Source organism: Gallinula chloropus (assembly GCF_964237585.1).
Source record: "Gallinula chloropus genome assembly, chromosome: 4".
NCBI lineage: Eukaryota > Metazoa > Chordata > Aves > Gruiformes > Rallidae > Gallinula > Gallinula chloropus.
Window position 1 is genome coordinate 65,219,369 of NC_140088.1, and position 13,350 is coordinate 65,232,718.

Here is a 13,350-nt window from a genome sequence, read left to right on the forward strand (position 1 = left end):
ATATATATCAGATCATAAAGTGGACCAGAGCTGTAGCTCAGCTGCTGCCTCTCTCATGCTGGCCAGGCACTTCAGCTGGAAGCACTGGAATTGCTGGACAGCACAAATATACAGGAGCTTGCTAAGGATAAGCTGCTGTTTTTTTCTGACAGTGCACAATCAATCAATTCCTGCTTAATGTAATACATAAGATCTTGTTATTAATTTATCCAAGATAGCTATCAAAGTATTGAGTCTTTTCTGAAGGCTGATAAATTCCTGGACTCAGGTTTGAAGCATTTGCTATCAGGATTAACGTTGTCACTCCTTCCCCTTTCTGCTTACTGAAGAGTAAAATCTCAATAAAGAATGTAAATGTTTTACCTTTTCTTTGCCATTGACTTGACCAAGTGGTTACCCTTATTCATCTTCTGCCTTGAACAGAACAATCTTGCTCAGAGAAAACCTTCATTTTTCTAATCATCTGCACATCCTTTCCATGTATTACTTTTCCCCTATTTTCTATGAGAACCTTTTATATAAATAAATAAATTAATGTCTGTTTAGGAATATTTAACTGGCTGTAAAAAAAATCTATTTCTTGGTCAGACTCTCAATGCATTTCTCTTAGGTAGACCTTTGCTAAGCTGGCACAGAAGAAGTGAAAGGCATTGGTACTCAGCGTGCAGTGCTTTAGAAGTGCTGCACTCCCACTCAGAATCCCACCACCAGCTCAGCTCTCACCAATGCTGCCAGCCATGTGCCAGGTGCTCTGCAGGCACACACACACCTATGGCAATACCACGTCTCTGCCAACCTGCTGCGTAGTGGGCTGGGGATACTATAAACCTGTGCCAGGTGAGGAGGGAGAAAGATTAACTAGTGTATTACTGGTGAGCTGTCTGGTTGACCAAAAGTGACTCTTTTAATCACTGCACTTATCTTTGCCACAGGGCTCCTGGGGGCCATGGGGCCAACAGAAGGGTGCCTACACATGCAACCCACCTCAGGTGCAGCCAACAAAGTGCCGCAGGCATCTCCCGCTTCCCTCTCTGCAGCCACACAGCTGAGAGATGCTGCTAATGCTGCTTTTATACAACCCCCTACGACAAACAAAGGAGGCCAAATCTTAGCTGCTGTGAACTGAAGTAGGTCTGGGGGGATTAAAAAAGCCCAAACTAATTACAGCACCTGAGGTCCCAGTATTAAATCTCACTTGGAAGACCCCTGAAAGACCTCCTAAGCGAATGAAGCAATTAAAAACCCCAAAACATTCACTAGCTCATTAACAACCTATTTTACTCATAAGTAACTGTTTGAAAACATCCTTGTTTGAATACATCAGGAGGTATTCTTGCTATGTAGCTCTAGAAGACCGGCCCAAATAATGCGCTACCACACCTCTTCATTTAGGGAAATGACACATCTCCCAGCGAGCAAGACAATGTTGTTACTTTGTTTACAATACAATGCCACAATAAACAATGACAGATGACATTTTAAAAATATTGATGCTAAAAAATTAAGTAAGTAAATGACACAATTATTCTTTTCTACATGTAGTAATAAAAATGCAGTGTGTTTCTTCACCTTTTGACTTCTTATGCCAGGGAGCGTTACACACAGATACACTGGTGTATCTAAATCCACAGTATTGAAAAAAAGGAACTTTAAATACATCTTTCCTGTACTCTTTGCATTATTTTTTTTTGCATCACTCTAGGTGGGTTTTTTTACGAGAAAACATCAATTAAGTCAGTGTCAAAACTATCTGTAGATGAGCTTCACTCTCAGGGTCCCAGTGCTGCAATACTTGAGTTCTCAACACTGAGAACTCAAATTGTGTTTTAAACTTCTGCTTTAATTCTCTTACTTTTGAAGCCTGAAAGTTTGCCTGCTGATTGTTTCATAAGTGCTTGTTCCTGCAAGCTCTGCTTGAAATCTCATCTACAGAACTTGTAAAGAAGTGTCAGTAATCAGGCAACGTAGGCAGCAGTCACACGCATCGTATTGATTTACCCAACTGCCTGTTCAGCTCCAAGCTGCTGACAGGGCCAGCCGCCGTTACAGAGCGCGATACACTTCCAGATTTTCCTTGAGGGCAGGATAGCAAGCTCTGGGCTTGAATTAGAAACATTTGGTAAGAAATCTGCACAATAGTGTGGGAATGCGAGAGAACACTCTGTCCTCCTTGCTCACAGCGCTCAACTGAAATGTAATCCACAACAATTAAAAATCTTTGCTCTGGAAGCAGCTCTGAAAACGCCTGCTCGCCAGCCGTCTCAGCGGGCACCAGCTGACCAGCTCAGCAGGCAAGCCCAGCACCCAACATCACAGTTCAGTTCACACCCAGCCTGAGAATAAAACTATTTGATTTGCATCTGCCAAATGCACACTGGTAAAACACTTCTCTCAGACAATGCACCTAGGTGAAGCACTCAGCAGCTTGAATTGGGCTGGGGCACTGCTCACACCCTGTGCACTACACCAGTAGCCTGGCAATTGCTACACATATGCTCCTGTACATAGCACAGGCGGATGCAGAAAGCTGGCAGGTGGCAGAGCATGAGCCTATGCGCTGGGGGAAGCGGGAAGCAAATCTCTCTGTCCTTTCTCTGCTCAGCTTTAGGGAAAGGGAACAGCACAGCCAAGCACAAGTCGTCTCTCCTGTTGTGTTCACAGTTCACTATGCGGTGAACCTTAAAAAAAAAAAAAAGCCTGGTAAAAATGCTGTGTAGTGTAACATAGAAGGCAAGGGGTACCCTGCAGCTCACCTGGAGACCCCTGTCAGCACAGCCCTGTGCCCTCGAATGAGGATTTTTAAGGCAGCTCTGGTTTTAACGTGATGGAGAGTTGGCCTGAGTGCCAAATAAAAGCTAGTCAATGGACATGGCTGTTTTTGCATAGCTTTGTGCCCATTCTTCAAGGCCCTTTCTTAACATGGGACTGGAGGCAGTGGCAGCCTCAGCTGAAGGCAACCCCTCCACCCCTAATTGTTCTCACAAGCCATTTGTGAAAGGTCTAGCAGTTGCCCTGGTCACTAGATGCTCTGTATCTCTTGCAGTATGATACAGAGGACCCTGCCCCCCAAAAGTCAGCTCAGCTATGTCCTGGAGGAATGGGTAATTTCCTGACTGACAGACACACCAGATTTGCTAGAGCAAAGGAATAACTAAGTCAATGTTACTGCCTATGGAGGCAACATCCTTTCCCTTTTCACTGGGGATGCAACCAGAGCTGCGGCACACATCCTGAAGAGATGTGTGAAGGTTTGAGTGACACTGGCTGGTAGGGGAAAGGAGGATGCCCTGGCTCCTAGAGCTGTGGATGAGTGAGCAGTACCGCCCTGCCTTGCAAAGCCAGCCTCAACGACAGGCTCTGCTGTTAGCTGCAGAAGCAGTCTTGAGAGTTGACGTTAACATCTTCCCCTTCCTGGCTGCTGTGAGCTTGATTTCACATCCACAGCTAGACAGACTCAGTCTTTCCTCACTGAGACACAGAAGGCACCATTTTGCAGCTCCTTCATCTGCGCTAACAAAATGGTGATTCTGGGAGGCAAGCGTTTTAGATGACATCTCTCTCACCCCAGACAGCTGATTCTTTTGCGACTGCCCACCTCCTCCTCCTGTGAAATACACACGAACAGAAATGAGCAAGGAAGAATGAGAGAAGCCCTCTTGCAGCAGTCACACGTGCTCACAATCCTATTTCCTATTTGCAGGGCGGGAAAGCTAGAAGCACAACATAAGAGCATTTTCATACGATGGGAAAGCCTCTGGCAGACAGAAAGGAGCTGTGTTCTTTTCATGCATTCATATGACTCCCATTAGTTACCCAGGAAAGGAAAAAAAAAACCCCAAAACCAAAACACCCTGACTAATTATTTCCAAAGGTTCACATGATGGCTGAAGCCACACATCACCTCAGAGAACACAGACGTGCTCACCCTGGCTCCAGACCCTGCGGGACAGTGCTAATTAGCATCCTGGCAAACACATAAGGCGACCAAGGCCTCCTGGGAGCTCTTCCATGGCGCTTTGATCAGCCATGCTGCACGCGTGGTGATATCACCCAGGGAATCCCTGCCTAGCAAGCAAGTGGAGAAACTCTCCCCCGTCCATGGTGACTCGGTGCCTGGCTGAATCAAAGGCGGCCAGGGCTGCGGGTTTCCTTTACTCATGTCTCAAGTGTCATAACTACTCCCCTCCTAGAGGGAGAGGCAAAATACACTAGCTCACGTACGCTATGGAGGCAGGAGCAGAGAACTTAACTCCTCAGTGCTTCTCAGAGGCTGGGTTTTTAGAGCAATAAATTAATTACACATTTTTCCTCTCTTGCTTTATTAAAATACCATACTCCCATTTTCCTGTTTCTTTTCTGTCAAAGTCCCTCTCTTTCACTCCCAAAGCAGAAACTAACAAAAGAATTCTTGCTTGGAGACAGAGAAGTACTCAGTAATTGGAAAAGAGTTTAATCCCAGAGGTGCTGGATACCTTCAGTTTGTCTCAGTTTCAAATGAAATTGAGGTTAGCAGCACCTACAGAGGCCCCAGATTTCTCACTCCTAAGTGAGTGAGTGCAAACTGTCATCCAAGCATGCACTCTGGAGATGAGAGCTAAGAAACAGTACTAAAATAATTTAAACCATATGCAATTTAACATTGCCATTTGATCTGGTGATTGGAATGTTTTCACAGCATACAGAAAAATTGTTTCTAAGAGCCATCAAAAGACAGGGTGGCAGATAGGCAGCCTTTTTTTTCCAGCTGCGCTTTTCAGATTCAAATCATTATTTCCAAATAGTGATTGAAGTAGAAGAAAAAAGAGAAAGAAGGAAGGTCCTTTTAGGCTGTGAAATACCCAGTTGCTTTGAAGTGTAGGGCAGTCTAGCTTAATATTCGAGTGACCAGCCACCAAGAAATAAGTTGTCCTGCAACACTCAGCAACTTAACAATACTAAATGGCACATGAAAGTAACTTCAAGAACAAAAAATATATTTTCTTCCTCTTAGTGGCTGTTACAGAATTGGTACTCATTCAGTATTTCACTTCCAGTTTCTCTAAACTTCCATATTCAAGCCAAAATTGATTTCCTGTTGTTTTTGGCAAGGGAACACAATCACATAAAGATACACCCAGCCCACTCAGGTTTCCCTCATTTCACTCGTATGACCCGCCATCACACAATCCTACCTTCCCAGTTGTTGTCATCACACAGCGCTGTCAAATCCAGCCGAGGCACTTCTGACACAAAGCTGTTTTCCTGATCATCAGCATCTTGATTTCTTTGCAACTTGTTTTCAGGAACACTTGGATGCTCTTGAATCTTCATACTTGAAGTCAGCTATATTCCCATATACACCCACAGAATGAGAGAGAAAGGAAAAAAAAAGAATGTTTCAGGAGGCAGAGGAGGAAAAAACCCAAGCAACCCTGCAGTCTCAGCAGCAGAAAGCTCCCGCCTTTAGCTAAAAAGATCGAAACAAACAAACCCTCATGCTTCCAGCTCCAAATCCAAATCCCTGGCTCAGTGACCCCTACTACTAATTGCTCACTCACACCGGTAAAAACATCCGTCCATCAGCCTTCCTTGAATTTTTCCTTCTTTGGAAAGCCACTGCAAGTTCCTGAGACTGCCTGCCCTGACTACTGCATGCAGATGAAAAAGCCTCCAGGAATTGATTTGGATGAAAAGGGAGGGAGGAAGGCAGGGAGAGTGGGCAGCTGCGTACACTTCCTACAGGAGTCCAACTCCTTGGAGCACCAGGAAAAACGCGGCTGCTGTTGTAAGGCTGTAGCAATATGGTGTCTTCTAAAAAGCAGAAACCGGAGCTCCCGAGGTAGCAGCCGCAGACAGCAAGCAGTGCAGGCTATGTACATGAATGCTCTCATGCAGGCTGTGCTGGCTCAGATCAATTAGTGCCAGCTAAGCTGCGCTGGCTGCACATTCCCCGATTTCCTGTGGTTGTTTTCTAGCTGGGCGTGGGGAGAGCAGAACTATTTATGGAGTAGCTCTGGGTATTAAAGCGGTGTTGCGCAAATCCAAACGGCAGTGGGGTTTGGCATCTCAGCTGGAAGCAGTGTGGACTCTGGGAAAAAGCCAAAAAATTCACACAAGCATCCAATGACTTAGGGAAGGGATAAAAAAAAGGCAGAATGCTGTCAAGTAAATGATTCATCGTTTCGTGCTACCTAGAAGCAACTGCTGTTTGCTCACCACTACGCACCCCTGCACATACCACACGTCTCGTGTGTTTACGCAGGGATCACTGCCATTCCCACAGCCCAGACACACACTGCGCCTGCCTGTAACAGTGCTTGGTGACACGAGCAGTTCTGTCACTCTAAAATAAATTAGTTGCAATGCCTCACAGAGGGCAGTAAGGAAAAGGAAGTGCAAAGCATGTACATAAACATATAGTGTGGGATGTATAAACCAACCAATGAACGCAGAGCTATCTGAACCGACAGCAGTACATTACTGCATAAACTATTTGATCTCGGTACAAACAGTTTGGGCATAATTCTCTCAGCTGTAGTCTACCAGGCAGTCAACGTGCAGATTTCACACACACCCCTCACCCCCTGGACCCCCACTAGTCTGATTATCTAGTTACCAATCTGCACATGCTGATGTATGAAGAAAATGTGCCTAAAGAAAATAACTGGCACTTTCAGACATATTTTACTTGTGAATCCAGAGGCATGGCCAAACTATAGTAAATCAATATCCTTAGTACATGCCACTACAGCACACTGTGTACTTTTTATCTGCAAAAGTTAAAGATGTGGGTTTCCCCCCACTCTGAGCAAAGAAAAACAAGTAAGCTTCATATAGAGAGGGAAAAAACCTACCCAGTAGACAAACCATATGAATAGATGTTTTTATCTCGTTTCAGTTCCATCAATTCTTGCAAATGGACAGGGAGCTAGATAATCTCATCTATGTTCCTTTTCCTATGGAAGGCTGGACAAGGTGATCTTTTGAGGTTGTTTCCAACCTGGGCTATTCTATGGTTCTAAAAACCTGGGTGATGAAGACCCTGGTATTTGTGAAGAGCGTTCTGCATTGTATTTGTAGGTTTGTATTTCCTTTTCATTTCAATAAATCGCCTTTTTGAAACCTTCTAACAAAAGGAAACACTAGATGACAGCTTGCCAAGCACTAATAACTCGTACAGCTTGACACTAAATCTGATTACAAATGTGTTTATTGTGAGAGCTGTACATGGAAAAATGCTAATTCACCATTCAATATCTTTTAAGCTGCTTCCAGGTTGGAAGTACTTAAATATTTCTTTAAGGTCTGGCAACAAATTTCTTGCCAGGACCTAAACAGCCAATGTATGTTACAAACAGAAAGACTGGTCAGGGGCCAGAAGCAGGCAGTTTCTACATTTACTAAGAACAAACTGTACCAGTTGATAAACTGCATTTAAACTGCCAGGGAAGTATTTTAAGGCTGAAAGAAATAAAGTATTAAGTTTCAAAATAGGTGCTATTTTTAATAACATTGAGAAGCATGAAGGGGAGAACTTCTCTAGATCTTAACATTCTCAAAGGGAATAACCTGGAAATACCATCTCGTCACCACCACTGATACTGATGACAGACTTAAATATCTTCCTATGGAGAATGTACAAAGTCCTGACTTATTAAGACTCTTAAAAGATATCTGCAGCAGATACAAGAGCACTTCCCAGATGAGTAAACATTTCCATTACAGCTATATTAGCAAGATCCTATCAATGTCTTCTTCCTTCACTTCAGTTGTCGGAAACATTTAAACGCTGTTAAAAAAGCCAGGGCTGTGCTGTGCCTGCAGCCAGTTGCTTCCCTTTCCTTGCTCACTCATGTAGCCTCTAACACACTGAATAAATCATTAGGCGTTCTGAAAAACAATGGTGGTACAAACCCAGGAGACTCCAGAAAGCAGATGTTTAACCTTCTTCGCATTAACGCTCCAAACCTGAGCCTTCCCATCACTGATTTTCCCGTTTGATTTCCTGATGACACCAGTTGCCCATCTCTGGGACAAAATATGAAATAAGGGAGAACTACTGTGCTTTAGGTATGGATGTGCCACCATTTCTTACAAACCAAAGGGGCAGCAAGTTGACGATCTCAGTCACAGTTGGCAGTCACAGCGCACTGCGGATATTACAGAAATGACCACAAAAATAAAAAAATAATAATAATAAAAAAAAAATCTTCAAACTAGGCATTTGAGTTCTGCTTTTCAGAAGCTGCTTCTGCAGCCATGCTTTGCAGCTACTGGTAACCACAGATCTACATAACTTGGGGATAAGTCACCTGCTTTCATTCTCCCTGCTCCAAAGGAGAGTCAGCATAAGGGGGAGCTCAAGCAGCTAGAAACAAATGGCAAAAAAGATCTCTGAATTCTGATTAGGAAGGTGTATTCTGTTTGATTAGTCTTTATACAAGAGACTTGCTTCCTCTACATCTGAGCATTCATTATTACCACGAGCAGGAAGTACCTCTGGTGCAAGAACACATCCATTCTGCTGCCTTACTCTTGAGTCACACCAATACCCCTCCACACTTGTTGCTGTGTTGGTGAGAATCTGAAGCACCCTTCCCTCATCAAAACCTGCTAGAAACCTGTGTTCTGCAAATCACAATCTACATCATGGAGCTACTCCTTCCCAAGGCAGATCATGAAGGCTACAAAAGCATTGAAAAGTCATCTGGGACTCCTGTTTCAAGGTATTTTTCTGCCTCATGGAGACCCGAGTCTGCACAACCAGTACCCATGGCAAATTCCAAATACCTTTCCTATTATTTTCAGGCTGGACACAGGGTGAGAAATAGAAGAGAGTAACAAAGTCCCTGTCCCTCATCCTGAATGAGTCGTTTGTTACGAAAGGTTTGTCTTTAAGCTGCCCTAAGCAAAAGGCTTATAAAGGAACAAGGAATGTAAAACTACCCTGAAGGAATGTAACATTTTCTTGACCTTGTAATTCCCATATAATACAATCTGTGGGTTAAGGCTATGTCTTCTCTCGCAGATAGAGTTCTAAATTTTAAAGCTCTTCCTAAGGAGAAGTTTATTTTAAGATGATGATTTAATATTCAGATATACCTCCTCCAGAATAATTTAAAAGCATAATGGGAGTATTGTGTGGCATGGCAGTGACAGCACCTTCTCCACATGCAAGTCGGTACGTGAGGAACAAGGTGTTGCAAAATCCACACTCCGGAAAACACAACAGCTCACAATTAAGTGCAGGATCATTGGGGATTACTGACCCTCTGGGACCAAAGTAGGAGATCCATCTAAGCCCAGTCAGAGCACTGATCAAAGGCAGTACTGAACACCCCTTGCATGGGTTACATGCTTCAGGGTCCCATGAACTTCTCCAGCTACAACACAGATGGTCAGACCCCAGCTGCTAGCAAATAATCTTTTACCTTTCCTGCTAGATGGAAAAAATACCTACCAAAGATGAAGTCTTTCAAAAACAGTAAATGCATAGTGGGTTTTATTAAAAAAAAAAAGATTAAAAATACAAGAGGGGGCTAGTTTAAAAATACTATCAGCCTTCAGTTAACTCCAGATGTCCAGAGAAACCAGGCACTGTCCACAGCTTTTTACGGAGCACTGCTGAAGGAGAGGTGCCTCGGATAACCCTCCCTAGTATTTTAAAAGCTTGGCTGTCTAGAGTGTTTCAAGCAAACCAAAATGAACCAGCGACTGCAAAGCTGTTCATCTAACCCAACCCCAGTCTTTGCTTTGCTGAATGGTTACATGAAAAACAGCATTAAGTGAATGCAGGAGGTGGGTGCTGATCAGAGACGGAAAGTTGGGGAAAAATCTGCTGATATTGATGTCACATCTCCACTCATGACACCCATCCCAACCACCGACTCAGACAGAAGCAGGAAATGATCCAGTTTTCTGAGACAAATGGATCACAGGCACCTGTTCAAAGGCAACAGGTCACATTGGGAAATCATAAACAAGAGACCAAATGATTTTAGAGAATCAAGAGAGACAAGCTCATCTTACTACCCTGGGAGATAACCGGTCACACACCCTGTTTGCAATGATTAATAAGGGAACTTGGCATTGCTTAAACCAAAGTGCTGACTTCAGTGACGCTTCCCATTTTGGCAAGGAGGGAACGAAGGGACTGAGGCAGATGCTTTCAGACTCCTCAGTGCTTGAGAGGCTCCCTAAATTATGTAAATAAAAAGCAAAGGGAAGGAAAAGAAAAAGCAAACACTAACTCCCTTTCTCTGGGAGAAAGAAAATTTCACAGAACTATATGCTTAGCTACTTGTTTCCACTCAATAAAAAGCCCATTTAGAGAACACAAAACTGAAACACAAAAAACCAAAAAATACCAACCTGAGAGTGCTTGAAAAAAACCTCATCATTTTCACTTTCTTTGCTACAAAAAAAAACAAAACAAAAACAAACCAACATATTACAAATACAAAACCAGACTTGTCTTGTAACAAAAACAAGCAGGACTTCGGCACACACAGGTTTTTAGATTCTTGCTACTGCTGCACACTTACTAATTCATTTAGTAAATGAAGGGACACTCTGGGCTGCAGCACTTAAGGCTGCTAAACTATGTATTTTTGCTTCCTCTCAGGAGCTATTCATGAAAAATGTAGTGTCATTTAATTCTAGTGCCCTTAATGCAAGCCAATACAACACTCATAACAAGCATAACTGTGGAGAGAAATTGTCATCTCAGGCAAGCGGAGCCGGGGTGGGGGCGGCTGCACAGCTCTCACAGAGGAGCAAAGCACAAAGAAAAGGGCTGGATTCCCACCCCAGGTGAGGACAGGCCCTGCAGCCCCCTCTGTGGAGCATGCTGGTTCAGGTGCTTCACAGCTGACTTCTTTTCAAGTCTGCACCATCGGCATCTTCAGCACCATTCCTAACAGGCTGGGAGAAGAGACTTGGTGTTGGCTGCTGGGCAGGGCCCACACCACACAGGCAGCGCCTCCATGCAGCTCTACTTTGCAGGTGACATGGCGGCAATGCTGTTCTGCGCATAACTAAACGTCACCCTCATAGCCCGCAGTGGAAGATCTCTTAGGCTGTGCTACAACCACAGGGAAGATAAAACATTTAAATCACCTTTCTTCAGACAAAATTTCCATGTCATCAGGTCCTGTTCTGTCTGTAGGCCTGGATGAGCTACAGCTTTCCATACTCTGTAATACAGTAAATATGAAATCAGTAAGATACATAAGAGACAGTGAGATTCAAGCTGCAAGCCATTAAACTGACATAGAAATATGTAACGGGACTTCTAGAAACAAGGCAACAATCTGACTGCTGCTTACTGCACTGTCATAACAAAACCAAACCCACTCTTCGTTGCCCTGCCCATAACCTAGAAAAACCCCAACTGCTCACTGCTTTGTCTCTTTCATCAGACAACCTCAAAATGTCCAACTGAATAACGCTGCACAGTATCCTGCCAGTTCCCATTTTACAGACTGACAGGCTGAACTTGAGAGCAATTCTACAGTTCGTTCTATAAAAGCAGATACCAGAATCCACAGCACCTTCCCAGCAGGACTCCTTATAGTCATCTTAGAAAATGTTCCCCCTCTTAGCCAAATCCTTCCCTAGTTTCTCTTTAAAGAGGCAGAAGAGTGAAGAGAGACTGCTGTAGGTACAGGGGGAATGTTAAGTTGTGCTAATAGGGATGCAGGGCAAGAAATTCAGTCGGTTATGACAACTTGTTCTGACATTTGTCTTGGCTACCATTAGGAATAGTAACACTGTTGTCTTCACAGTAATTTCTCAAGGTGTTAAAGAAAAGCCATGTTGCCATTTGGGGCACAGGACGTTCAGGACATTTTCTGTCCTGGTTTTGGTCAAGTTCCTCTTAAATAGGCAAAGTCAGTCAGTAGAATGGAGTGTGGTTCCTGCCCGGGTCCTAGGTACTGTATGCAGAAATTTCTTGGGCCAGGCACAGCTCTCTCACCTGGTACACCTCCAGCCCCAAAGGGTGCCACAGCTGCCATTGCAGCATTCCCTAAAGTCATTCTCTAAGTCCTACCGGTACCTGGCTGTCATATCTCTGAAATGCAGTTACAAGCTTTTAATACTTTGTGCTTGATTTGCTTGGGAGAGTAAACAGAACTGGCAGTTTTTCCACTGCTGACTTACACTTTTGAGTCCAATGCAATCAGACAGTGAAGAGGAAAGCTTCTATACACTGTCCTACATACTCTTTCAGGCTTCAAAAAGCAGGAAGGCTCAGAAGATAGTGGCTAAGAAGACTCAGCATCACAGACTTGTTTACATGATGAAGGCCTATTAGTAAGTGCAGGATACCTTTTGATACTCCAGGTAGGCAGTCTGATTTGGGTTATTATTTAAAGCACAAAGATGTAGCCAAAAGAAAGCTAAACCACCACACATCCTGTGGCAGTGTCTGAAATGCAAGCATGAAATAAGTGCACTCATGAAAACTTAAAAAGCAGCCTTTGCTCTGCAAAGAAAAGAGCAGCAGTGTGCTCTCTGCAAGCTGTTTCATAACGATACTCCCAGCTGACAACCCCACTGTGACACTTGTAGCAAAGCAAGAACCACACTGATGACCATGTTGGTGACAGTGTTTTTGGGCAGGTTGGTTCATTTTTATGGTTCTTTCAGCCTTTGCCCATCAAGAGATGCAAAAATGAGGGGCTGGGCAAAATCCAGTGGACACAGGTAAGTTTGAGGACATTTTTTCTGGACATGTTTTAAGATTTCCTTGAGGTTTTTCGGGTCCACAGCAAAAGTGGACATTTCTGTCAGTCTCTTCCCAAATCCCAAGTCAAATTCACTTTATTAGATTTGAGCTGCTTTACACTCCACAGGTACAGACAAAAGGCGCAGAAAAGAGTATAAGCACTTGAACTTTGCCTATCTTCAAGTCCATTGCTACAAGGAAAGACACAAAGTGAGAGTGTGTCTATCTCACTGTGCTCTTTCGTGAAGTATCACATGAGTAGTTTGCTGATATTGAGCACTAAATCTAAGTACAGCCTACAATTATTGGCACTGTGCCTTCTTTTTGTCACAAAGTCTGCCTCTCAATAGAATCTCTGCTGAGTAAGAACATCAGGTCACTGTAATTTTGTGGCCTAAACAAAACGAGTCCCAACGCAACGTCACATTAAGAAGGAACTCACTCACAGCAAGCTCTGAAACTTTGTCAAGTACAGCTGAAGGGAATGCCTTCAGAAGGACGGTGTTTTCACACAGCTTTCACTGCTACTAGTAACTGTGTGATGCATACCTGGTGCCTGGGACTGGGATGCATGGCACTCCTACCACTGCAAGCAGACCCTGCTTTGAACCACAGTACAGTTTCTCAATTGCTGACATTAT

At 43.8% G+C, this 13,350-nt stretch overlaps 1 protein-coding gene across 2 annotated transcripts in view; it reads right to left on the reverse strand.

Moving 5' to 3' along the window:
- FAM13A (family with sequence similarity 13 member A) overlaps positions 1-13,350 on the reverse strand; it is a gene marked incomplete at its 5' end in the record, with an annotated part of 124,806 nt that overhangs the window by 19,968 nt on the left and 91,488 nt on the right. For both annotated transcript variants that reach the window (XM_084262637.1, XM_084262638.1), the window contains 3 exons: positions 5,172-5,322; positions 10,351-10,393; positions 11,098-11,174. In XM_084262637.1, the coding sequence (XP_084118763.1) occupies positions 5,172-5,322; positions 10,351-10,393; positions 11,098-11,174 (271 nt within the window). The remainder of the gene's footprint in view (positions 1-5,171; positions 5,323-10,350; positions 10,394-11,097; positions 11,175-13,350) is intronic.